This window comes from Apteryx mantelli, chromosome 2, assembly GCF_036417845.1.
Source record: "Apteryx mantelli isolate bAptMan1 chromosome 2, bAptMan1.hap1, whole genome shotgun sequence".
Classification (NCBI taxonomy): domain Eukaryota; kingdom Metazoa; phylum Chordata; class Aves; order Apterygiformes; family Apterygidae; genus Apteryx; species Apteryx mantelli.
In genome coordinates, this window is record NC_089979.1 from 123,376,222 (window position 1) to 123,403,585 (window position 27,364).

At 43.9% G+C, this 27,364-nt stretch overlaps 1 protein-coding gene across 1 annotated transcript; it reads left to right on the forward strand.

Annotated features, from left to right (window-relative positions):
• The first annotated feature begins 976 nt into the window (after positions 1-976).
• Positions 977-19,321, forward strand: CMTM6 (CKLF like MARVEL transmembrane domain containing 6). The gene is made up of 4 exons (XM_067291462.1): positions 977-1,258; positions 7,019-7,195; positions 13,855-13,953; positions 14,655-19,321. Exons 1-4 carry the CDS (start codon positions 1,136-1,138, stop codon positions 14,796-14,798), a joined length of 543 nt encoding a protein of 180 aa, XP_067147563.1. The 5' UTR covers positions 977-1,135; the 3' UTR covers positions 14,799-19,321.
• The last annotated feature ends 8,043 nt before the right edge of the window (positions 19,322-27,364 follow it).

Here is a 27,364-nt window from a genome sequence, read left to right on the forward strand (position 1 = left end):
CTTGCCCTGCTCATTTGCCTCTGAAGCCAATTCCTGCAGTCAGGCATTGTTTAGGGCACAAACAAGTCTGTACTACTCTGCCTCTCAGGCTGCCTGGCTACCCGATAATGTTTCTCTAACTTATATTTTCTCACCAGGATAGATTATGCTTATGGCCTGTTGGTGAACATTCAACATGGAACATGACTAGACTGTTTTTTTTTCTGGCCCATACCCTCAGGGGAGTTAAAAATAATGCTCTGGCTCTTGGGTCCTTGTAACACATCTTTTCCCTTAATTGTGCACGTTCTGGAAAATGCATCTTTGTTCCATTTCTTAAACACATAAACTTCACATAACCAAAGAACACATCAAACTAAGGTTTAGAAAGAAAATTGACACATTTTCTATCTGCAGATTGTACCTAACTGAATTTAAGTAAGTATATCTTGACTAGGAAGGACCACAAAACTTCTGCAAATACTATGTTAATAACACAAAAGTGACTGTAATACACCTTCACTTATATATAATGGACTTGGTATACTCCTTCCATGTAGATGCCAAAAGTTGTAGCTTCTTTTAAAAGATGGTCTGGGCAAAGGTATGGGAGTATATTAGTAAAGAATCTGTGGGGATACTGGTTTTATCTTGTTATTAACAGAGAACGCAAACACTGAAAGCTATGATTAAAAAAAATTTTCTGATATCATAATCTCAGGTGACAGCAGGAAAACAAATCATCTTTTTAACTCTTAACAAGCAGCGCTGGTCTGATGTACTTCACAGAGCTGTGAACAGCCCCAAGCCCGCGATACCGCTGCACACCCGCAGGCACCATGCACATCTCTAGGCATTGAGGCGCACGCACGCACGCACCCTCCACGGCACGGCACGGCACGGCACGGCACGGCACGGCACGGGCCCCCCCAGCCCGCGCCGCCCCCGCCTGGCGCCCACCGGCCCCGCCCGCGGCGGGGGAGCGGGCGGCGATGGCGCCCGCCGGGACCTTTCCCCGTCGCGCTCGCCGCAGGAAGCGCCTTTGTCCTGCCGGGCCAGGCGGGGCCGCCGCCGCCGCCTTCCCCTTCGCCTTCCGCTGCCGCCGCCCTTTTGCTTTCGCTTTCCCACAGCTCGGGAGCCCGGCAGCAGCGCGGCCATGGAGAACGGGGCCGTCTACCAGGAGACCACCGAGCCGCAGGGCAAGCCGCCCCGCCGCCCCTGCGGCTGCACCCTGCGGCACCTGCACGGCCGGCGGCGGGCGGCCAAGGCGCTCCAGGCGGTGAGTCCCCCCGTAGGACTCGGCGCAGGAGCAATAATAGCTAAATCGGTAAAACGTCGCCCCCCGCACACCCCTTTCGTGGAGGTGTGAGGCGAGCGGCGTCCGGTGCCGCTGGAGCAGCGCGGCGGGGGGTGGCCGCGCTGCCCCTCCCCCCGCCCCGCGCGCTGCACGTGTCGGTTGAGCCCCCTCGCGGGGAGGGGGGAGGGGAGGAAACCCCGCGCCCGGTAACGGCCCGAAGCGGGCGGCGGTGGCGCCACACGGAGGGCAGTTACCCATCCCAGAGGCGAGCCCTTTCCCCCCCCTGGCTCCGCACTTGTGACTCTCCGTTCCCGTTGCGGCTGACTCCGTGGCTTGCATGTTTTACAGGTATCCTTGTTTGCCTTTAAAAGTGCGGTTCTGGTACAGAAACGAGGCTGTTGGCTGGTCTCCTTCAGGACAAAACCTCTCCCTTAAAAGTAAAATTTCAGACTCGCCGAGAAAGTGCAGGCTCGTAGGGATGTGTTCAGTATTCACAGTATTCAAAGGAATTATTTCCATTGATCAGAAAAAGAATTCACTTGATCAGAAAGCCTAACTTTAATTTAAACCTAGAGGAGGGAAAAGCCTGTATTTGCTGTGGTTTACTAAGTTTCACACAGGTAAAACTAATCTGGAAAACTGACACTGATTTAGAATACCATCATTTCAACAGATTCCAATTGCTTTGTGATGGAGACACAGTATGTTTAGTTTCTTTGTCATTTCTAGCTGCAAGAGCGTGTGCTAAGATCTGACAGTTGTGCGTGTTGTGTGACCGAGATTACAGACTGCCATCCAGTGTGGTTCTGCTGCTTGGTACCAGTATAATCTAAAATTAAACTGGACAGAATCGTCGGGGAAAACTTAGTATTTTCTTCCGAGGGCCACGCTGGATGAAAGTAGGAGGTGGAGACCTTTGACTGAACGTCAGCATAGGACTACAAAATTGGGAAGGACTTAACCGGGTCCTCAGACCCAAACCTACCCCCCCCGCCACCCCGACAGCCCGTTGGTAAGCGCAGCAGGCTGTGCTAATCCATGCTAAAATTGGTGAGTGTGTTTGCCCCCTGCCTTGTGGTAGAAAACTGCGCCAGAAACTCGCTGTGTCGATGGTGATCTGTTGAGTAATGCGTGAGACATTGCAATGCGTTGTTTCATGTTGGGCAGCCCTGCGCCCCCCAGGGAGTGCAAGGACCATGCGCTGGTTGCTTTTCGCTATGTGCAACATCGCTCTTAAGTGCGGTCAGCTCCTGGGCGCCCGTTTCGAACAGTGCTGGCGCGGGGTCACGGATAATGATGTGAGGAGCATCAACCCACGGTGGGATGGGGCAGCTGACTACAAATGCGTGTCAGTGTACATTTTCCAACCAGCCAAGTGGCTTTTTTAGTCAGATGTCTCATGCTCATAGGAATCATAGGTGATTTCCAACCCTTTCTCGTTGCTCCACCATTGCAGAAAAGAGAATGTTTCAGTTTTTTAAACTTTGTTTTGCACATAGTCAAGAAAATCAACCAAAAACTGCAGAACTGAGTGCTGGTAAAGGTAACACTAATACTGCCAAAAATAATGTTTCCTAAGAGTGTTTAAATCACACCCAAGAATGCTTCAAGCAAATATAGGGCATAACCTTTTTACTTTATCTACTACAGATTGTTAAAATAAGATTTGTTCAATATTGCTCCCAAACAAATATTTCATTTATGTAAGTAGTTTCACTATCTAAAATATACCATTGCATAGGCAAATTTACTGATGTACTGAAGTCTTCAGTTGCTTACCTGAACAGAGGCATCGTTTAAAAAGCTCTTCTAGGTAGGAAAAAGGAGTATTATTATGGCCTGTCCTTAATAATGGGTAGCTGCTTGATATGCTCCTGAAAAATTAGCACTTTGTGGCCTGAACCTGTCCTTCAACATGAGGAAAAGAAAAGGGACTTACAGTTGCTCACCCTTGTAATTTCCAAAAGGATTTTTTCTCTTTTTGATTCTATTTACCAAAATGCACAGATCTTTTGAGTTCTTCATCAAAGCACCTTAAACAAACCTCGGAAATTCCTGAAGGTAAAGCCTCAGTATCTCCAATAAGAGGAATGCTCCCGTTTTAGGAAAGAATTGATTTTTGGAATTGTCAGTGATTGTGATAGTTGTTACCATGTATTAGCCTTGTGATTAAAATAGTGATTATTAGATATTATTAGGACTGTACACTAATAATCACTTGTGCAGACACTTGTACTAAACAGGCTATTGCACTCAGAAAATCATCGGTGTCTTTATTATAGAAGTGATCAAATATTTTTTAAAATACTTTGAAACCACCTGCAGAAACTGTTTTCCAGACCTTAAAAATGCTTTTTTTCTTCTGATTAGTAATTGCATGTATTGTAATCTTAGCCTGTCTTTTCAAAACTTTTTTGTGCGAGTATAACAAAAATATAACTGCCAAAAGGATGCTGAGAGGTATGTTTATTGCATGGGACTGTAGATTTGTCTATATAGATAGAATTTTTTTAAGACCATGATTGGTTCAAATTCTGCACGAAGTTAGATGAAATAGTGCATATTGTGCGAAGATTTGGGTACAAATTAACACTTTATCTAAAGTAGCGGTGCTTGTTATCTAGAATTGTTTTACTTAAAAAAAAAAAAAAAAGCCCTAACTGGAAAGGAAAATTATAGTTTAACCTTAAACATTTGCCCTTTTTCTGAGCTGCTTGCTCTCTACAGTAGCCCTGATCATGGAGACTTAGAGAATCAGTACGTGCACAATTCTGAACTAGAAGATTTCATGACGGGAATATCACTGCTGAGCATTTTAACAGCAGTGGTTAACCTGTTGCAGGCTTGTTGAAAAGTTTGTTCATTTGCTTTATTTTTATATCATTCCTTCATAGCCTTTCACTTACTAAATCTGCTTTAGAAACTTGACGTTTGTGCAGAAACTCTTCCAACAGTAATAATGTCAGTATCAATGCGTAGCTCCTTGCTGTTGAGGGACAGAGCAAGATACTTGATTTCTGGCGTACCCATGGACAGGTGGGGCTAATAATTCCAAAAAATGATAAAAACCCCTTGCAGCTTCAGCGATGCTCTTCCCTTTACAGCACACAAGGCTGGCAAAGGGTGCACTTGCATGGCAAGGTGTGGATGTACCCGCCGAAAGCGGCGAGCATGGGGCCGCTCTCTGTGTCCGTTCGCACCCCCGGGCCCACCCCCGCAGCTCTGGGCTGCGTGCTGCCCCAGCTGCTGCCTAACCTTGTCCCCCCGCCAGCGCTGGGACGGCATCTGCAGCCACGTGGGAGGGAGCGGCGGCGGCTGCCTACTCTGGTCTTCGAGGGTTACCGTCGTCTTCATCATGCAAGAGCCTCCACCGTGAAGGTTTGGCTCTCAGGAAAATGAGGAGCTGAGAGCAGCCTCTCTTTGCTCATTATTGATAGTTCAAAAGCAGTAGCGATGGCCTCTGCGCATGCTGCTAGGTGGAATCGCTGTGGAGGAGGTAATTATAAAAATCGAGCAGAGGAAGCTTCTGCTACTTCGTGTAAGTCCCTAGAAGTCTGTATGGACCCCAGGACCAATGCTGACGTATGAAGCTGGATCTCCTGGCAGGAAAGTTCTTGAGAAAGTGAATAAAATACGTGGAATCTCCTGGCTGTGTTTAAGAAGGCCAGTGTATTTATACTGTGTCTAACAGTGGGATGTTATTAAAATGCAAATGAGTAATATCGGAGAGACAGTAATCTGGCTAATACTAGAAAAAACTTCTTACTATGTTACATAGCTGTACATATATAAACTGAAGTTAGAAACTACTCTTAACAGGAACTAAAACGATGCTTTTTTTGTGGTAGGACAAGAGAGTAATCCCTTTAATGTTCTTTATTGTGATACCAAGGAGCAAATTAAGAAACCCAACCAGAACTCTGGCAGCTTGTGAACATGCTGTTGATGTCCAATGTGGGACTGCACTTGATAAATCGCATTTATTTGATACTGAACCCTTAATAAGTGTTCTTTGAGTATGATTTTTTTTTCACTTAGTTGTACACTCAGCTGAGAGGCTTTTCGCAGTCATTTAGATCATATTATGGTTATCTGTGCTTCTAATTCTGTTAAGCGCATATTTCTAAAAAAGCCCTTATTTCTTTTCTTTTCTGTTCTGTTTTGTCTCTGGTTAAAGTTATGACATTCAGTTTTCAGTGCTGATAAAAGGAGCTATAATTATATATATAACGTATGTTCTAAATGACCTTGTGCCAAATGTGAAATCAAAAATAATTGGACACAGCTATAATCAAATATTTTGAAATTAAGAAAACTCCTCACTTAAAAATTGGAAGTTCAGAGTTGAAAATATTCCTTGGACATCCATTATAATGACTGAACTAGGTGTGAGGGTTCCTGAGAAATGGCTTACCAGCAGCTCCATGAGAAAAGGGAAGTATGCTGAGGCCTGACTGTAATATTTGTTTCTCAACTCGTGTGCTCTTTCCCCTTCTGAGCTCCTGTTTACTTTTATATGGTTGCATATTCAAAACCTGATGTTTTGAAGAGCCCTTCTGAAGTTTGGCTTAGTGGGGGAACTTACAGTTCCCACGTGCTGAATTGCTTTTCTTATTTATACTGTCAGAAAGCTGAAACCAAAGGCTTGTCATTTTCCAAGCGCAAGACCCAGATAAAGCATCTGCAGTTCCTTGTACGTGCCGGTAACTGGGAAATGACAATTCTGAATTCTAGAGTTTGATTTCTTTTTTTTTTTTTAAGAAGCACTGTTGACCTTTTTATTGCATATGTATGCTTATTTAAAATAGGATCATTGTCCTTATGTCATTCTTGATTTTATGACCAAGTCTGATTCTCACTAATTGTTTTGTTTTGTTTTAATTTGGTAAACTCTTTACTACAAGGATCTATAGCCCGTGTCAACTTTATAGGATGAAGGAAATGAGCAAAGTGACCAAAATGAGAGAACATTTAAATAAAGCACAGCTTTCATGTACCATAAAATAGTAGAAAAAGCAACAGCAGATCTATAGTGACTATTCAGAAATTCACTTATATCCTTTCTTCTGAAAATACTGTTGCGGGAATGTGAACATAAGCTTCTGCATAGATTAAACACTGTCCAACATAGTTTAAACATAAAAACTTCCTTATGCCATGGTTCCTAGAAATGCAGCCGAGCTGCTTTTGTTACTGAGTCATAAGCACACAAGCAATTAGCTGTATCTACTTTCTCTGAAGTTTATCAAGGGAGGTAACATCAGCAGGGTAACAACTTTCAGGGAGGTAGTTGATTAGATCAGTATCTGCTGGGATTTTTGTTGTTATTGTTGGAATTTTTTTTTTTTATGCATTTAAGATTAAATACAGGTGTAAGTAGTAAGAAGCAGCATTTTTGCTGCTTCTGCCTGGACTGCCCTCTCTCCCTGCTGTCTACCCACTCTGTTTCCACCTGGCAGTTGCAAAACCACTGACCAGGGATCTTCACCAGCCAGGCAACAAGCCTGGGTTCGGTGGTGCATGCTCAGCTTACCCAAATGTAGTTTATTGATTAACAGCAAGTGTAAATTGTGTTGCCATGTAATTTTTATGCCTGTAATAAAATAGCACAGAATTGTACAGGGATCTTTTTAGACTGAGGATTTTTCTTACAGCTGTCTTCATTAATGTTGTTATCAGAGATGTCTCTTTGCTGAAGATATTAATGACTTGATCTAACTCAGGTATGTTATTTGTTTGCAGCTTTTCTCTCTTCTGGCAGTTATTTGTGAAGAAATTGTGGAGAATTGTATCAAGTGTGGTGGACTTTACTTCTTTGAATTCACAAGCTGCAGTGCACTTCTTTTGAGCCTCCTGATACTGTGTGTGTATTGTACTACTGCATATGAAACATTTGGGAAAGCTGAAGTAGACAGAGTGGTAAGGAAAAAAATATATTTTTTTAAGCTTAAAAACAAAGGTTTTTTTAAACAAACCATTTGATGTAAGTGCTTAAAGACTACTGTAGAATAAAAAGACTGCGGAAAGAATATTTTTTCTTCAGTGTTTAAAGGGTAAAGTGAAGTTCCTTATATTATAGTTAATAAATAACTATAATATAAACTATATATTATATCTATTTATTATATTACACAATAATATAATAAATAACCCCCCTCGACTTTAAGGGTACATCTTATATTATAAACTTTTTCAAATTTGTCGTGTTGAGATATGAGGTGTTTAAGCTGGGGCATGGAATCAGGAAAGTAACTGGTCTCTGCTGGAAACAGCAGACATGTTTTTCCCTGCTAGGGCACACGTTTTCTTTGGTATGGTTAAGTTTCCTATAGTCTCTTTAGAGCAGAAGGAACCATTAGGAACAAGAGATTTATCCTGCTGCATTACACAGACCATAACATCTTACAGTTTAATTCTGGTGTCTGCATTTCTGGGGCTGGGCCTTTCTTGCAATAAGTTGTTTCCTTTGCTATGGCAGATTTCATATAACATCATGTTATGAAAGAGCCTTTTTTCCCTTCTGTATGACAAAAGAAACAAAAGAACGCTAATTTTAAAAATACTCATTTCTCCTCCTATCCCAGGAAGAGGATTTTTTCCTCCCTTTCCAAGATTGTACAGGGGGGAGGGTAGGAGCAGAGGGAGAACCAGAGTTCAGGTTTCGTAAAATGTGAGACAAACGAAAACGTTGCTTTTGTTAAATTCTTATATTTCAGTGGAAACAGATTTTTCACTAAAAAAGCAAACTATTGCTACAAAAGCCCAATGGAATTTTGAACCTGAAGTGAACTGATGTGACATTTTAATTTTTCTTGCCAAGAGGCATAATATAAATAATGCCGAGTCAGTTATGATATTAATGTTTTAATTCCTGATGTTAGTGATGTGGGCAAAGACATATGAGAAGCACTCATCCCTTTCTATGTTCCCTGCCCATAAAGGTGTGGGAGCTAATAGCCCATCACAATATTTTAGAAACTTTCTGAGGGAATCTCTGACTCAGGATCTCCTGTGTAGCTCGTTGGATTATTGATACCCATTTTTCTAGTGTATTTTTGAACCCCTTTGTATTTTTGATTACTGCTGTGTTCTGTGGCAGTGAATTCACAATGTAACTATGCACTGTGGGTACTGGTATTTGCTTGCCATTTGATGATTTCACTAGACAGTCTTTGTTATGGAGTGAGACAGTGAATTTTTCTTCTGTACTCATCTTCTCCATGGCTTAAACGATTTTATAGATATCTATCGTGTTCCCATCTACAGTTATTTCAAGTTGAAGAATCATAGTATAGTAATCTCTCCTCATACAAAAGCTGTGTTGTATGTATGTGTGGTCCTCTGTTGCTCTTCTGCATACTGGATTTTCCTTCATTTTTAACATAAAATAGACAATATGAAGCTTCACTTGTGCTTTCTCCGTAAATGCCTTACAAGATCTTTGTCTTGGCCTTTCAAGTCTCCATACGTTTTAGTGTCATGAGCTGGTGCTAATTAGACCACTGTGATCTTGTTGGTATGAATCAAACCTCTTATCTACTACTATGGTAAGATTTTAGGACTTGTGTGAAAGTCTTTCACACAAACTAACACTACACACTACTACATACTACTACTAACACATAATCACCATTTTATATATATAAAAATATACTATATATGTGTGCATGTGTGTATATATACACACATATATATGCACATATATACATACATACATATAAAAGCATATAAGCGAGAGAGAGAACAGAGTATACTACCAGCATGATAGCTGGAACTTGCCTGTTTACAATATCTATTTTTCTAGTACATGTAACCTACCTCCTTTTTGATACTAATCATACTCATTACAGTTAATGCTTTTATATTTCCAAAGATACAGTGGTGGCACTAAGCTGATCTGTACAGCTAGTGAGAATATTACAGAATCACAGAATCACAGAATCGCTGAGGTTGGAAGGGACCTCTGGAGATCATCTAGTCCAACCCCCCTGCTCAAGCAGGGTCACCTAGAGCACGTTGCACAGGATTGCATCCAGGCAGGTTTTGAATATCTCCAGAGAAGGAGACTCCACAACCTCTCTGGGCAACCTGGTTCAGTGCGCTGTCACCCTCACAGTAAAGAAGCTTTTCCTCATGTTCAGATGGAACTTCCCATGGTTCAGTTTGTGCTCGTTGCCTCGTGTCCTGTTGCTGGGCACCACTGAAAAGAGTCTGGTCCCATCCACTCGACACTCTCCCTTCAGATACTTGTACACATTGATAAGATCTCCTCTCAGCCTTCTCTTCTCCAGGCTAAACAGGCCCAGCTCTCTCAGCCTTTCCTCATAAGAGAGATGTTCCAGTCCCCTAATCATCTTTGTAGCCCTTCGCTGGACTTGCTCCAGTAGTGCCACATCCCTCTTGTACTGGGGAGCCCAGAACTGGACGCAGTACTCTAGATGTGGCCTCACCAGGGCTGAGTAGAGGGGGAGAATCACCTCCCTCGACCTGCTGGCAACACTCTTCCTGATGCACCCCAGGATACCATTGGCCTTCTTGGCCACAAGGCCACATTGCTGCCTCATGGTTAACTTGGTGTCCACCAGCACTCCCAGGTCCTTCTCAGCAGAGCTGCTTTCCAGCAGGTCAACCCCCAACCTGTACTGGTGCAGGGGGTTATTCCTCCCTAGGTGCAGGACCCTGCACTTGCCTTTGTTGAACTTCATGAGGTTCCTCTCCGCCCACCTCTCCAGCCTGTCCAGGTCTCTCTGAATGGCAGCACAGTCCTCTGGTGTATCCGCCACTCCTCCCAGTTTTGTATCATCAGCAAACTTGCTGAGGGTGCACTCTGTCCCTTCATGCAGGTCATTGATGAAGAAGTTGACCAAGACTGGACCCAGTCCTGACCGCTGGGGGACACCGCTAGCTACAGGCCTCCAACTAGACTCTGCACTGCTGATCACAACCCTCTGAGCTCTGCCATTCAGCCAGTTCTCAATCCACCTCACTGTCCACTCATCCAGCCCACACTTCCTGAGCTTGTCTATGAGGATGTTCTGGGAGACAGTGTCAAAAGCCTTGCTGAAGTCAAGGTAGACAACATCCACTGCTCTCCCCTCATCTACCCAGCCAGTCATTCCATCATAGAAGGCTATCAGATTGGTTAAGCATGATTTCCCCTTGGTGAAGCCATGCTGACTACTCCTGATCACCTTCTTTTCCTCCACATGCTTGGAGATGGCCTCCAGGATGAGCTGCTCCATCACCTTTCCAGGGATGCAGGTGAGGCTGATTGGCCTGTAGTTGCCTGGGTCCTCCTTCTTGCCCTTTTTGAAGACGGGGGTGACATTGGCTTTCTTCCAGTCTTCAGGCACCTCTCCTGTTCTCCATGACCTTTCAAAGATGATGGAGAGTGGCTTAGCAATGACATCCGCCAGCTCCCTCAGCACTCGTGGGTGCATCCCATCAGGTCCCATGGATTTGTGGGTGTCAAGTTTGCTTAAATGATCTCTAACCCACTCCTCCTCCACCAAGGGAAAGTCTTCCTTTCTGCAGACCTTCTCTCTTGCCTCCAGGGTCTGCGGTTCCTGAGGGCTGGCCTGAGCAGTAAAGACTGAAGCAAAGAAGGCATTCAGTAACTCCGCCTTCTCTGCATCCTTCGTCACCAAGGCACCCACTCCATTCAGCAAAGGGCCCACATTTTCCCTAGTCTTCCTCTTGCTGCTGATGTATTTGAAGAAGCCCTTCTTGTTGTCCTTGACATCTCTAGCCAGATTTAATTCCAAACGGGCCTTAGCCTTCCTCGTCGCATCCCTGCATACTCTGACAACGTTCCTATATTCCTCCCAAGTGGCCTGTCCCCCTTTCCAATTTCTGTATACTTCCTTCTTCTGGTTGAGTTTTGCCAGGAGCTCCTTGCTCATCCACACAGGTCTCCTGCCCCCTTTGCTTGACTTCCTACTCATAGGGATGCACCGCTCTTGAGCCTGGAGGAGGTGATGTTTGAATATTAACCAGCTCTCTTGAACACCCCTTCCTTCTAGGACCCTAACCCATGGGATTCCTCCAAGTAGGTCGCTGAAGAGGCCAAAGTTTGCTCTCCTGAAGTCCAGGGTTGTGATCCTACTTAGTACCCTGCTGCCTCCTCGCAGGATCCTGAACTCCACCATCTCATGGTCACTGCAGCCAAGGCTGCCCCCGACCTTCACATCTTCCACCAGTCCTTCTTTGTTTGTTAGTACGAGGTCCAGCAGCACACCTCTCCTTGTTGGCTCCTCCACCACCTGTGTCAAGAAGTTGTCACCAATGCTCTTCAGGAACCTCCAGGACTGTTTGAGCCTAGCTGTGTTGTCTTTCCAGCAGATACCAGGGTGGTTGAAGTCCCCCATGAGAACCAGGGCCTGGGATCATGAGGCTACTTCCAGCTGTCTGTAGAAGACCTCATCCACTTCCTCTTCTTGATCAGGTGGCCTGTAGTAAACACCCACAACAGTGTCACCCATGCTAGCCTGCCCTTTAATCCTTACCCATAAGCTCTCGACTCGCTCTTCATCCACCCCTAGGCACAGCTCAATACTTTCCAGTTGCTCTCTCACATAAAGAGCAACTCCACCACCTCGCTTTCCTGGCCTGTCTTTCCTAAAAAGCACGTAGCCATCCATGACAGCACTCCAGTCATGCGAGCTATCCCACCATGTCTCTGTAATGGCAATGAGATCATGGCCCTGCGACCGCACACAGATCTCTAGTTCTTCCTGTTTATTCCCCATGCTGCGTGCATTGGTGTACAGGCATTTCAGGGAGGTGATCGAGCATGCAGGTTTCCCAGGAGGGGTACAAGAGGATCCTCCATAGCCACATCCCATGCGCACTTCCCTGGCTGCATTCACCTGCTGGAGGCATCCCGACTTGAGCTGTCTTTTGCCAACTACCCTGGCACTATAACTCTCCCCTTCCCCCGTCTTTCCTAGTTTAAAGCCCTCCTTACCAGGTTGGCCAACCTGTTGGCAAAGACCCGCGTGCCCTGCTTCGTGAGGTGGATCCCATCTCTCCCCAGCAGTTGTCGATCTTCAAACAGGGTCCCATGGTCGTAGAAACCAAAACCCTGTTGCCAACACCAGCGGCGCAGCCAGTCGTTAACTTGGAAAGTCTGTCTCCTCCTCTCATCCATCCCCCTCGCTGGCAGGATTGAGGAGAAGATGACGTGGGCTCCCAGACCCTTGACCACCATCCCCAGAGCTCTGAAATCCTGCTTGATGGTCTCCAGTTTGCCCTTGGTGTCATTAGCACCCACATGGAAGAGCAGTAGTGGGTAATAGTCCGAAGCATGGACAAGCCTTGGCAGTCTTTCCATGACATCTCTCACATGAGCCCCCGGCAGGCCACAAACCTCTCTAGACATGAGGTCAGGTCGGCAGATAGATGCCTCCGTCCCCTGCAGCAGGGAGTCCCCCACAACAGTCACCCGCTGCTTCTCCCGGGCGTTCCGGCAGGGCACAGGGTCTGTTGTCCCAGTTACTTCCCTTGCAGCCATGCCCATCTCCTCCTCATCCTGGAGGGCGCTAAACCTGTTCTTCAGCTGCAAGTCTTTGGGAGGAGTAGGAGCCTTTCTCCTCCCACGAGCAGTGACCAGTTTCCAGCCTTCTTCTGTGATGTTATGATGTACCGTTTCACACGGCACAGAGCCCTCCGGCAACTCCACTGCTGTGGGGGGTTGGGACTCCCGAAGCTGCACAGTCTCCGAGAATACCCTGTCTATCTCTTGCTCCGCTTCTCGGATGCTGCGCAGCCTACTGACCTCCTCCCGTAACTCCCTTACCTGATGACACAACTCGTCAACAGCAGCACACCTCCTGCAGGAGAGCTGGCTGCCAGCCCAGGCCTCCCGGAGAGGCCCCCAGCACTCCCTGCAGCCTGAGACCTGTAGAGCCGCATCTACTGTCAGAGGGTCGGTCTGGGCCGCAGCCTCTGACACAGCAACTCCAACAGCCACTGGGGAACGCGCTGTGCGGCGTGTCACAACCATACTTGAGGAAGCGTACACCACAGGGAACAGAAACGAAGGTCCCTTCGTGCGCCCTTCTGCGCGAACTGCTGCGCAAACTGCTGTGTCTGTTCGCTGCCTCTGTTGCGCAAACTGCTGCCTCTGTTTGCTGCACTTGTGAGTCTTGTGAGTGTCCCTTCCTGTTCATCTTCAGAGCAAACAGCAGGGTTTTTCACAGATAAGGGAGTGCAGTAAGAGATTTGAACGAGCACAGTTACTTACAAGTTTCTGTTTTCCCAAACGCTTTGCATCTAGAGGGATGCTAGGACAATAGACCTGAGCCTGAATTTGATTGTGAAAGAAGTTAGATGGAATGAACAAAATATTTAAAGAAGGCAAACAAAGGGGAGTATGTAATACAGACTCTTTCAAATGGTTGATATGTTCAGTGTTGTTTGGTATGTAATTGTAAAAAAATATTTTCTGAAGCTGCTGTTAGCATCAAAGTTTCCAAGTGCAAATTCACTGGCAGATTAACTTGGCTGCTGTTATGATGTTTGTTCTTTGTCAGGTAGTATATCTACAATTCTTTGACACCCTCTTTTTATACTTGCAGAATTTTGGGGCCGTGATAGGCATAGGTGGCATTTTTCTGTTAGCTTCAGTAGTGCTTGCTGCAACCAGTTCTGGATCTGATTTAGAAACAGCTGCATGTGTAAGTATAAAAATTGCATCATTTACTGTGTATTTTTTTCTGGAGCTGGAAAAATGAAAAACTCTATCATGATTTAAGACTTAATAGCATATAATTGCTTTGGGGCAAATCAGCTATATAAAACTTATTTAAAAGTATAAATGCATGTGTTAACAGCTTCTTGCAAGCAAGGAAGTAAAAACCAACCTCCTCATCACTATCTTGGCACACCTAATACTGAAATTTGTCACTAATAAAATGTCCTTCCCTTCCTACTTGGTGACCCAGTAAGGACTTGCTTTGGCCCTGCGGATCATATCTCCCTTCACCTCCCATATGTTAGTCTTCTTCAGTTAGTCCCTTTAATCTGTAGGTATCTCTTGGATAAATTTTGTGCTATATCACTGATTCCATACCTCTTTAATAACTATTTTTTGCAATTAAACTAATATTTCTAATGTTAATGGCTGTTCAGGCTATATTGTAAGATTCACACTTGATTGAAAAAATTAGAACTCTAAAAACTCTTGCATAAATGTGCTGCAGTTGTGATTTCTGATCTGTTTCTAACTTAAATGGAACCATTGATTTAAGGACGACTGGAAACTTAATAAATGGAAGTTATTAACTTACATAGAAAGTTCAGCAAATTTCCCCAGCCAGTGTTCGAATACCATTAATGTTTATAGATTTTAAATCACATGTTTCTTTCACTTTCACAGACATTTGGATTTCTTGCAAGTGGTGCATTTTTTGCTGAAGTGATTATGAATTATTTGGATAGCCGGAAACAAGACACCCAAAGTCGTTCTGAAAATCCTGCCAACACTCAGACTGCCACAGAAAGTCAGCCACTGAATAAATAAAGCTACACTTTGCGATTTTTTTTTTAATTGAGCAAACTAAAATGAGGTTTCAGTGCACTGTAAATAACTTCTTCTGTCTCTTCCTTCTAATCAATTTTGTAAGCATTGCTCATCACAAGTTTTTATAGATCCTTAGGTCTAGCAATGGCATCTTGGCATCATGTTCTATTTAATTTTGGAGGTAACTGCTGCAGCTTAATAACTGCCCAGGTGGCATATACTAAAAAATTTTGTGTCTAATTAGAATAACTTAAGGACAATAGTGTCCTTATTTGTGTGCTGATTTGATTTTGGTAGGAATGATTAATAAAGGGTAATTTATGGTGCATAAATTCTGAGTTATGTCCTAAAGATATTTTTTATATATATATTATATATATATATATATGGACCAGATACTTCTGTTACTATTTGTAAATTAGTACAGCTGAGTTCATTTTTTTTACCTACTGGTCAAACTGTGAATGTAAAAGGGATACCTAATTGCAGCCTTACAGAAATGCGTATCCTTACATAAGGGTTTTTGTTTTGTTTTGTTTTTACTACTCTGTACAATTCTGTTTGTGGAGCTCAGTTTAATGAAATGATTAGTGTAGGTTTTTTTGTGGGGGATAGTGTAATGCTACATTAAAGAGACAGTTCTGCATCCCATGGTTGTCAATGTTTAAAATTGTATGCCAGAATCTCCTTTCAGATTGTTTCAAAAGCAATAAAAGCTGCAGGAGAAGCTTGAAAAGCTAGCTCTGAGAGGAAACGGTTGAAGGACAAATATTTTCAAGAATTAACCTAAAAAGTAGCAATTTGAAATATCAGTGGGAAAAACATAACAGCACATTAGCACTACCCTGCTGAATATCACTTTCAGGGTTAAGGCTGGCTGCAGTTAATGGTGAGTTTTGCCAGAGCGAGTTTTGCCAGAACAGTTATGGACTCCACCATTTTCTTTGCCTAAAATATGCCACTGGTTTGAGTCTTCTTGCTAGGTCAGTTGGTGAGCAGATGAAGAAATAAGCACTTGTGTCATTGACTTGTCTGAAAAGCAGCAGGCCACAGGACTGCAAGAGCAACTACTGATGCAACATACCAAACACGTGACAGAGTTCAGACCAGATATTGATGGCCAATAGAAGAAGTGAAGTGGTGAAAAGACATTCTTCAGAAGTCTGAGGGAGAAACAAAACTGCTAGACATCGTTTAGAGGAAAGCAGAGAAGTAGGGCAATTGCCGTAAAGCAAAGGATGTTCCAAAATACCGACGCAAATGAGAAAAATCTGATTATGCAAAAACAGTTCTTGTCTGAGTTCTCATGACATTTGCCCTGTCTTCCAGGCATTAACTCCATTTCATCAATACCCTAGTCTGACAGATTTACAGTCCTGTAAGCTGTTGTGGCAGCACTGAGACTAAGCCCTCCAGAAATTGGCTGAGCGTGCTATATTTGGAACAGGATGAGGAAGCTGTTGTAGGACAAAGCACTGTAAAGGAAGGTCAGAGTCTTTTTTCAGTACTGCTGCTTTCTGATGAACGTGATGATGTTTGTGACGTTTTCTCTTTATGCTCTGAGACTTTAATCCTAACACTACACTTTGCTTGGGGATTTGAGTTTGACAGTTTGAGAGAAACATCAAGTTTAAGCTGTAGCTTGGTTTCAGAGCCATCCATAAAATATTTACTTTCCTTCAAGGAATTTCCTGCTTTGTGAAGAAGAAAGCTCTTCTTTGGACTGATGTTTTCTCATATTTATTAGTGTCCATTTGCACTAAAACCTGATCGCAGTCTAGGTGTACAGAGCTTGCTGTAGCTGTCTCTGAAAATTGTAGGTAGATAAGACATATGTTTTGTTTACAAGCAGTGTTGCTGGTGATATGAACTTTCCAAAATGAAAAATCTCTGTTACGGTTATAATTTCTTACTTTGTGTCCATATCTGAGATTAACATTTTCAGTTTTTTTTCTGCTTATTGCCCAGGATACTACTGGACTTGTGTTCATATCAAAATGGCTGTAGGCTCTAGGTCTTGATATGTAATTAAAAGCTATGAATATAATGTAACAATAAGACTGTGCTGCTGATATTTATTAAGCAACGCAGCACGAAGGCAGGACTTCTACCCTGAGTTAACTTTTCCTTTAAACTTTAATTTTTCTCATCTTGAAAATACATGGAGAGTTATGGTTCTCTGTAATTTTCCTATAGACTTCGCCCTGCCCAAGTGCTGTTTTCAGTTTCCATTCCTGAATCATTGGTATTGAAAAGGATCTGTAAAGTCATCTCTCTGCATTGGCCTCCCTGTCTATGTGATATCTACCACTGATGCTTTACAAGTGAAGAAACTGAAATGCAGGACTAGTTATTTTAGGAAAAGGTGCCACAAGAAGTTGGTGTTAGGAGAAGTGACTATCACTGAGTTTTCCTGCCTCCTGTGTTCTGCGTGCTGGGCCTTTTGCAATGAAAATACTGCCAGCCTTTGCAGAATGGCATCATGGATTCTCCTGTTACAGACATGGTGGCATCCTTGGCTCGTTTCAGGTTGTTCCTTAGGGTGGTTTTTTTAATGTGTTGTCCATTTTAGTTTTAACTGTTCCAAGTAGTTAGTTTCCCATTCTCTGACCAACTGATGCAAGTATAGATGTAATGATCAAATTCAGTCTGTAACCAAAAGAGATGCAAACGCTGCCATCAGCTAATGAAAGGGACTTGGATAGTCTTTTGGAAACTGTTTAGTTCTGCTTCCCCATATGCAGGAGGAGTTTGCTAAAAGGAGTCCTGCTGTTCTTTAAAAAAAATAATAAAATACAGTGCTGCATCCCAGACACTGTCTAGCTGGCGCTAATCTGTCACGCAGCAGTTAAATGCTATTAGCAGACCAGCCCCATGTTGGTTATAGGTATAAGGTAATTGCTAACTAGTTTCTATCAAAGCAGCTGTTGGCTAACAAAGCAGTTTCTGTATGGTGGCACTGTTAATACCAGGCTTGTGAGCGTGAGGATTTTCATTTAGAAACTGGTGAGGAGCAGGTGTCCTGGTACGTATGCTGTTCTCTGCTTCCAGGAGGCAGCTCCCTTAACCTGCTTTATCAGCTTCCTAAGATGAAAGGGCAGGTGTGTGCCCCCCACAGCTCCTCTGCCCTCACGCTAGGTCCAGCAAGTGCAATGGCTGAGCAGGGTTGTCTCCCACCACTAGAAATGCCCCTTTTGTGCTTCGGATGTCAGATTCAGGCTTTGAATGTCTGTCTTTTAATTAAACTGATCCTGGAGGATGGAGTTGGAGCTGGATTAAACATCTGGTTTTGCAGGAGCTCTGTGCGCATGGCTAGACATTTCTTGCCCCTCCCGTGCTCTGTCAGCAAAGAAGTCCGCGTGTTTCCTAACCTGCTTTTGATGAAATCAGCCTGCTTTATTTAAACCAGCTATTTAATTTGCTTAAGTTATCTTGGCTGGTTTTTACTGAAGTGGATTAGGGTTTGTTCAGGAGAGTGTGGGGAGCTCTGGCAGAGGGCAGTAATGAACAACCGTCTCTTAAATTTCCCCTTCTGTTTGCAAGTAAACATCTATGCACAATCTTAACCAGTAGTAAAACCCATGGCAGGAAGCAATTTGGTACAGTCAGTCTCCCTATGGATTGCCTTCTCCCTTCTTCACCATGGTGGTTGGCAGTGGTGGTGTGCGCCTGTGCAGACACCCTAAAAGGCTTTAAGTCTTTTCCAGCTGAGCCTTTCCAAAAATATTTGAAGACTGCACTGACTTTCAGGCTTTTCAGACTTCAGATTTACAGTGCCGTGAGAACCAGCACACAGGCTTCTCCAGGACGTGTAAGTGGCTGGGCTGTGAGTTTCTGCTCTGAAAAATCTGCGTGTGCATTGTGTAGATCATGAATACTCTTTGGTTTTCTACATTTAGCTCACATTAAAATCACGATAGTAGCAGTATCCTTTGGATTTTAAATATGTAAATGAATTGTGCCTCACTGTTTGTTCTCTGTTCTTAAAAATAGCAAGGGTTGTAGTCTTGTTACAATTCAATTCTACCATTGCACCCTCCGACTCAAAAATGCAGTGAATTATCTCACACAGTTCTCAGAGCTCTGCACAAGATGTTTTTGCATAATAGCCATGATGGCAATCTTGGTTCTGTTCAAATTTGTGCAATAAAAATACCAAGCGTTCTACATTGAAAGGAAATACTTTGTGCAATTTTTGAAAAGTTGTGTAAAACTGTAATAACAAATCAAGATGCTGGTAGTGCCTTTAAGATGGAAATTCATCTTTGTTCATTGCTGTAAACAGATAGCAGATATCTAGATAGCACTGAACAGCATAAAATTTAATGTCACTTTCATACCTGTGAGACTTTTAAGTGACTTTTAATGATTATTGAATCAGAGTGATAATACAATGTTTATATATTATAAAATAAAAATTTTATATAGTTCTGTAGCCAATGTTGCCTTGAATTTTCAGTAAAAGCATTCTGAAATACTTAAATATTTTTTCATTCTAAACCTGTGGTCTTTTTAATGTATTATGCTTTTCTGGTCTTATGAACTTTCTAAAATATTTTGTAATCATTTTTTAAATAAAATATTAGTAGATAACTCAGAGTGTTTCTCATTTTTGCTGCTGCTAATAATTTGGTGTCACTATATAGTTCTCCCAGAGCAAGACGCAGGAAATAACATCATTCTGTGTTCCTGGTTTGGAGGAAAGAGCTTGCATTGTGTTTCGCCTGTTAACTGGGGAACAGAGTCCAACTTGCAGATCTGCAAAGCTGGATTTTCCCACTGGAAGTTTCCATGAGGAAAGGTCCAGTAAGGTCAGTATTGCTGCGTACCACAGGGTTCAACCTAACTAACTAGTTCATAATAGACTTTATGCCTACCATGGTCTATAGTTACTGTGACAAGAGTAATTCAAGTGCTGTTTTCCTATTGTCTGGGTTATTAGAATTGAAAAAATAAATAAAATGGCAGACTTTAACTTAGAGGAAGGAGCACAAATCAGAAAAAGGTGTCAAGAGGAAATAACTTCTGGTGTAGAAAAATGCAGATGACTGAGTTACTTGGTTGAGGGGGAGCCACTGGGTCCTTTAAAAATATTTGTTCACCGCGGCGGAGGGAAGGAAATAAACCCATGTGCTCTGGCTGGGTAGCTTTTTTGTCTCATAATCCTGCAGGTTGCTTATTACTTGCTGATCTTCTGACTGGTTGGTCCCATATCTAATGGTTTTGTAAGCCAGAGAATGATGACACTTTTTTCATTGTCTGCACTGAAATTGGAATGACACAGTTTTTACTTTTATTATTTGCATCATAACATTAAAGGTGAAATTCTCTCTTTAATGAAGTTGCCAGAGATAAGTGTAATTATAAGGACTGATGAGGAAAAAAGGCCTCTAATGTTTTAAATTAAAAAAAAAACTGGTTATAAGCAAAGAAGGTAAAATATTGTAATAGAAGGGTATATCCGTGGTGGATTTACAGAGCATGAGAAAATAACTCAGCAGTCCTAAGAAAGGTGATACTTAATAATTTGGAGCATGATCACATAGCAGCATAGTTTCGGTCCTGTTATTGCTAGAATGGTGACAACTCCTTTCGTAGCAGGGTAATCCAAATTAACTTCTGTATCAAAGTAACAGAATAGTGTAGCGGGGCAAAACATAGGCTTGTAATCTGCTGCTTTCCTTTGTGTGAGCACAGGCAGCACCTGGTGCTGCTGTCTGTGCATGTTCAGTTCCACGCACAGGCGGGTTTCTTTGCTTTAGGGTGGGCTTTCTCTCTAGAGGGAGGAGCACTACCAGCCACTTGCTTTATCGTACAGCCCCCTTCATGCTGTAGTGCAGGGACCAAGCAAGGAGAACTCCTGGGCTGTTTTGTTTTTGACTTCTCTTTGAATGCAGCATAGCTGGTCTTGGCCTGCTAAAGGAAACCACAAGGAAGGCCAGTGTTCGCAGGTGACACTGGTAAAGCTGTGGAAAAGCTGCAGTAGAGAAGTTTGCCCACAAGAGGGCAAAGATGATCCTGTAATTGAAAAGATTCTGCCTCGAAGCCTTCTCCCTCTTCCACCTGTATGCTCACTGCAGTTGGAGCCCCATTGCTCTCTTCTTTTCTGTAGCTGTAAATTGCACTGTGTATTTTAGTGATCTTGTTTCCAATCACATTGGAAACATGCTCATTTCTCAAAACGTAGCCTGTAGAAGTTTTGATACCATAATCAGATTGATATTGTCTCAAGGAGGTATTTTGCCTTTCCAGACCGCTTAGGTAAAGGTTTTTGCTTTTTCTCATTTTATTTTGTAACTAGGCAAAAGATGTTTTTTTAATTCCTTTTTATTACAAAGCCAAACTTCAGCTGCCTGATGACATCTGCATTTATAAGCCTGTATTGCAGCGCTGAAGATTTTGTGGTCTGTACCAGGCTGTGGTTTTCAACCAATGGTCTGTGGCTCATGGGTAGGAGGGGAGGGAGAAGAAAGGAATGGGAAGTACCTTTGCACTTCTTGGACTCTGTGGAAGTTAAATGAGAGAAGCCTACTGGCAAAAATGCAAATGATACACGCTGGGAAAAAATCAGTGTCCACAAACAAAAATGTTGGCAAACACTGCTGTAACGAATGCCAGACAGGGCTTCTTGCACACCAGAGAAACTTGCTTTGACCAGCCAGCATGTCCTGATCACTCACTCACTCTGTTTCTTATGACCTATTATCTTTTGGCTGAATATTAGAACAGGACTGGGAAAATAAACAGACGTGGCTGTTTTGAAGTTGGCAAGTCCTGGGGTGAGAGTCAGGACTTCAGAAGGAGGTGACAGCAGAAGCACATTTTTCTGCAGCATGACTCATGTGCAGCCTAATGAGGACAGCACACAGCAAATATCCAGTCAGGCATCTGTTGTTAGATGGCTAGATGTGCTGCATGAAAGCATGTAGTAGTCTGCACTGTCTGGCAAGTGCTTCAGAACGCCCTTTTTAACCCTCACTTGTGTAAAAGTCACTTATCTAAGTCATAATATTATAAGGCATAAGCGTGCCTAACTAGGAAATAGGCACATCTCCACATGTGTAACAGTGGAAGAGCTGATAGCTGGAATTTGTGGGCAGTTATTCCTCATTGGTTTTATATATGTGTGTGCGTGTGTATTTCTTACTCTGCTTACACTGGCAGTTTTTATTATCATACACCCTACTAAGAGAATGGTCAGGTGAAATGGTGCTCAAAATAACCCAGGTGTGCCTGTCTTCACTGCAACCCTCCTTTGCACCAGTTGTTGCTCTTCCCAAAGCCCCAGTGTAGAGGCTGGTCTGGAAACCCTGCTCGCGCTGAGCAGGAGGGAAGGAAAAAGCAGTTGCTTCAGCTCCACTAACAGCTCTGTTGCCCCTGCACGCTGCAAAGTGAGCAGATGGAGCTGCCACCCAGTTGAGAGCAACAGGACATTCTTAGAAGGGAGGACAGAATCTCACTGCTTCTACTCTGATTGCCAGCACAACACCCATTTTCACTCTCCCACGTCTGTTTGCTCTGTTTCAAAGGCTGAAAAGCCATTAGCTGTTGATGCTCATGTTAAAGCCCTGCTTCCCATTTCCACCCCTCTAATCTATATTAAATGTCACTATCAATCAGTGCACTTTATAGCAACAAGAGCTAAAGCTCTGAATGCTGGGGTCTCAAAAGAGCCAGGATAAAGTGGCTATGGAGGTCTATCCAAGGGGGTACAACACAACACTAAAAACAACCGTCTAGTTAATGCAAGTCTGGTTGTTTTCTGACTCATAGGCCTCTTGCTAAGAAGGGTTTGCTTTTATGAATGAATGAAATGTTTTCCTTGACTTGATATGGGTTTTTAATTGTAAACTCTTGTTTTTGGCAACTGTGCTTCTCATTCGAGGGTAACAAGGACATAATTATTCAGTTCTCATGCACCACAAACTGCTGAGCATGAGGTATTAATGGAGTGCTTTGCTGCCACCATAGCTTAATAGCCACAGCTGCAGCATTGTGCTCATGTTTGGCTGGGGTTCATGAAAAAGGGGTATGCAGATCATTAAGTTTTATGTTAAGAGCGATTTACTGATGTAGAAATAACAGTAGACTGTGCTAGATGGACAAAGCACTTCTGATTTAGAAGGAGCTATTGTACCAGCAGAGCCGTGCTTCATAGCTGTGGCAGGGAGGCCACCAGCACCGCTCCACCTCGTACAACTCCCCCAGCCACCTCAAGAAAAGCAAGTTGTGCTAGTGTAACTGTGTGTGCCGGCAGAGCTGTACTGAGAGTTAAAAAAAACAAACAAAAACCCCCCCACTACCATCGCAGCTAAGCCAGAGTAAGTACTAAAAGGAAGCTTCAAACTGATGCTTTTGGCTAGCTGCAGGCTTTGAGGTGATATGTAACTCCTAGTCTGGTCTTCCCATCCACCCAGCTATCTCATTGGCTCTGTTATTACTAAAAGGCAGGTGCTGGAGTTAGAGCTACATTTTGCTCTAGCTTCACATGGGAAAACCAAAAGGATATCTACTCAGCGCTACCCTGAGCTACACCAGCTGGGAGGCCAAGCGCCCCAGGTAGCTGATGGGGGATGAGGCTCATCTGGAGCGTGAATCAGAGCAGAAGCCTACCTCGTGTGCGCTGAATCACTTCTGCTGTGATTCACTCTCTGCTCTTCTCTTTCTTTGCTGAATACACAAGGGAGACTGGTCGGGTATTAGGGCTAGTCCCATGCAAATATCCTTCAAGACAGAGAGTGCTTTTCCCTGAGAGAATGGCATTTACTCCATTTGGGCTGTAAAACCATGTGCAGGATGAGCACTGTCTCCAATTTCCTAGTCTACCCTTGTGTGCCTGAGGGTTAGGTGCCTCTAAGTCTACAAGTTTTCCAAGGTTTCTAGAGCCCTGCCACAATTCTTCCTGTGCCAAGAGGACTGCTTGTCTGGTATTGCTCTTCCTTCACAACTGCAATCATGCAAGGAAAAAGCAAATATTTCAGACATACTTAATTTAGAAATGACTCTGTGTTAGTGGTTTGCTGGTATTTTCTCCATCAGGGAGAAATGTCCCACCAGTCTGCTACTAACTAGGCCTCCCACGTCCTCTACACACCAGCTCTACTTCAAAAGCTGAGGTATTCTTGTTGTCTTTCTGGTAGCCCCTTAATCAGCCACAGAAACATGCAGGTGTTTCCTCCACCACCCTGCCCTTAGTTTTGTACACACACACGCACATGGTGGCTAGTGGAGGACAGTGTTATCAATGCCTGAATCTCACAGGAACCCTCACCAAGCTCAGATAAGCCTCACACGCAGGGATAAATCACGGAGCAGTAGGTTTGTTCCCTTTCTTCTTCTGCACTATTCCCCCTTTTCCCCAGGTGCTTCGTCTGCCGCACAGCTGTCTAACTTTGCATGGTCTACAGCACTTCTCTCTGGAGTCACAGGCAACAGTGACTCAGGAGGTGATGTACATGGCAGTGCCTCTCTGTGTGAGCATAGGGCCAAAATCATTTTATGGGCAGCCAGAGTAGATCTGTGGGCTTCATTGCACTGGAGGTCAGCACTGGGAGAGCCCTGCCTTACTGCATTACTTCATACTGCAGCCTCCCATCCCCTTTCGCACATAAGAGTTGCCTCCATAGGCACCATAGGCTAGGCAAGACGCAGCCTCGTGGCTGAATTTCCTGTTATATTGAGGAGGGTAGGACTGCTGCTCTTTTACTAATGCTTTAGGTTGCAGTTTATTCGTTTCAAATGGTTGCTTGTGCATTGCTGTTATTCTGGGTCTGTAAACATCTAAAGAGCAGCGTAAGAGATAACAGCATCACATTTGTGTGGACTTCTGCAACACTGGGCATTTTATCAAAAATGAAATGTAGCTAGTTAGTTCTAGGGCTAGAGTAATTTAACTCAGTTCAAGCTAGGATCCACAAAAAAAAAAAATTAAATTGAAATCATTTTATCTACTTCCTAATTCTTCTGCTTCAAAAGCTCTGGCCTTCAATGCTAGCTATTGCACTGAAAGACCTACTGTACTCAAACACAGGTCTCACCTGAGAGCAGGTTTGCACTTACCCAGTGAGAAACTGCTTTTGAAAATATTTATCTTAGGCTCCTTTCCACAAAGCTGTAGTTCAGCAATATGCAACAAACAAGTGCTGCTGGAAGTCGTATGTTCAGGAAGCGATAAGAAAAGACTAACGCGACTAACAGCATTGCTCTGAGCTCCTCGCTCAGGAGATGCTGGGTAGGGCTGCTACTCTGCGCAGTGGCCCTTTGGTTTGGGCTTCTTCACCTGAGCTTTCTCTAACTAGTCCTGCCCTCCTTACCCCTGCAAATGGCAAGGTCCCTCTCAGCCTCTCCCTATCATACCACTGTTCTTCCCAGCATATAACAACCAGCCAAAGCAAGCAACACTTCTGTTCTGCACTGTTATCCCTGCCATGACTTTGGCTACACAACACTGGCTTTTTAAATTCAAGCTTTCACAGCATTAAGTCAGAACAATGCCAAAGATTTGGGCGCCTAACTTCTGCACCTATGTAAAACTGAAAGCCTGCCTTGGCAGCCACCTCACCCTTGAGGCAGGAAACTCCATGGTGCTACAACCTTTTTTTTTCCTTTTCTTTTTTTTTTTTTTTTTAAACTTTCAAGTTTCCTACCTGCTTGAAGTGCTGCTGCTGGGCATGGCCAGGCAGCTTCAGTTTCACCGTCAGAGCAGCTTTGACAGAAGTTTGGCAAAAGACAAAAAGCAGACAGCCCTTTGCCAACAGCTCCAGGCAGAAGGGTTGGTCCTGGCAGGTGATGAGAGCTTGTTTGATGGCTTTATAAATTGGGAAGTCATTAATATCCAAAGCTGATGGATGCTGGGTCCAGAGACAGGCAGGATAGAAACAAACTCTGGAATAGTCAGTTGTGGGTAACCAGTGACCTCTAGAAAGGTCAGACTTGGGAAGGAGCAGCCAACAGCACTTTTTGCTCTTCCTGTGTAAGCTGCCATTAGCTGGAAAAATAATTATGCTTCTCTGTGAGAGGAAGAGACAACAAGCACCAGAGTGACTTTCTGACCTGCAGCCATGTAGCATGGTTAAACAAGCCAGGGGCCCAGGGACAGAAACCAAGGGCTGCCTGTTCCCAGCAGGATGACCTAACAACGGTGCAGCCCTGGGCTTTTGCAGAGCAGCGTAAGGTAGCCAAGGGCACAGAGCCTGCACCTGCACTCCAGTCTGAACGCCGAAAAAGCCTTAAACAGGGGAGTTGCACAGAGCCCTTGCTCAAGAATACCGCAGGGCTTTGTGGCGGGGGCACGCTTGTGACACAGGGGCTGAAATCAGTGCAGGCAGAAGGAGCAGGATGTGGGCCTCCCACAGACCTTTCTCTCCATCCTACACAGCAAGTAGCACGTCCTGGGCTCCAGTGCAGGGGTCTAAGACCTAGGATCAGACTCAGTAGGGCCCAGCAATACCCAGCTCCAGCTTTCCTTGGATTTCAGGCCAAACTCAGTCTAAGAGCAGGTCTGTCACCTCTCACATCTATACTGACGGCTGGCCTAGGCTGTTCTCCAGCACACAGCCTCTTAAGCTCAGCAGCAGTGTTTTGCTCTGTGCTGTCCCTAAGAACAACAGAGCCATGAAAAATCTCAGTTTAAACAAGGCTGAACATGTGGCAACTAAACGCCATTTTCCTTAGCTTCTGGGTCAAGTGTATTGCATCATCCCTCAGCTTTAGCAGAACATGAACATCTGAAAGAGACTTGGAGTATGAAATAAAAGCAGTCACGTGTATAGTGGGTGGGCAGAGAAGAACGACTTTTTTTCCACTCCAGGCAGGTCTGCCCCTGAAGTCCTGACACAGCCACAAACTGTTGATACCTGCCAGCATTTGCATTAGTGCGTAAGGGGCTCACATTAGTTCCTCCCCCATAAGTTTTTTCCTAATGTTTGCACCTGCTCTTTCTTGTGCTGTGCACCTTTTTGTCCTAATAAGCTCCTAGTCCTCTTCCCTGGAGCATCAGCCAACCCCCAGCCCACTTAATTAACACCATGAAACTAATTCATCATTGCCCTCATGCCCTGCCATCCCCTCCCTACCCCACATAGTGATTTGTTCCCTAAGCCTTTTTAGGAGGGAAGAACCCAATCCTCTGTATTTCACATAGTGCAAAATGCAGCCATTTCAGAGCAAAAGAAAAATTGTGCAAGCTGTCACATAACCTGCAGCGTCTTCATCCAGCACTGTGGTCCTCAAGCTTGTCAGAGCCACCCTTCCTCTTTTCTGTAATAGTTTCATTTCCCCTTCTCACCTTCCCAGTTTCTACCTGCACAAAAGCATTACCCACTCTCTGCCTTGTCTCAAACTCCCACAGCTCAAACATCATCTTCCCTTGCAGTATGAAACAGTTTGTACTACCCATTTTCTTCCCCCAAAATTTGTATTTTAAGTTTCAGCAAAAACTGAACCCCAAACTCCACCTGTGCTGGCTTAAAGAAAATACTACACTTACCTCGGGGTTGAAGAGGATGGACAACGTTTGGGTGGCATAGTCAGAGACCAGCACATCCACGCACACAGGGGAAGGGGAA

Coding starts and splice junctions, on each gene's coding strand:
- CMTM6 (XM_067291462.1), top strand. CDS start 1,136: ATGGAGAACGGGGCCGTCTACCAGGAGACCACCGAGCCGCAGGGCAAG. Junction 7,196..13,854: donor AAGCTGAAGTAGACAGAGTG/GTAAGGAAAAAA, acceptor TTATACTTGCAG/AATTTTGGGGCCGTGATAGG. Junction 13,954..14,654: donor ATTTAGAAACAGCTGCATGT/GTAAGTATAAAA, acceptor TCACTTTCACAG/ACATTTGGATTTCTTGCAAG.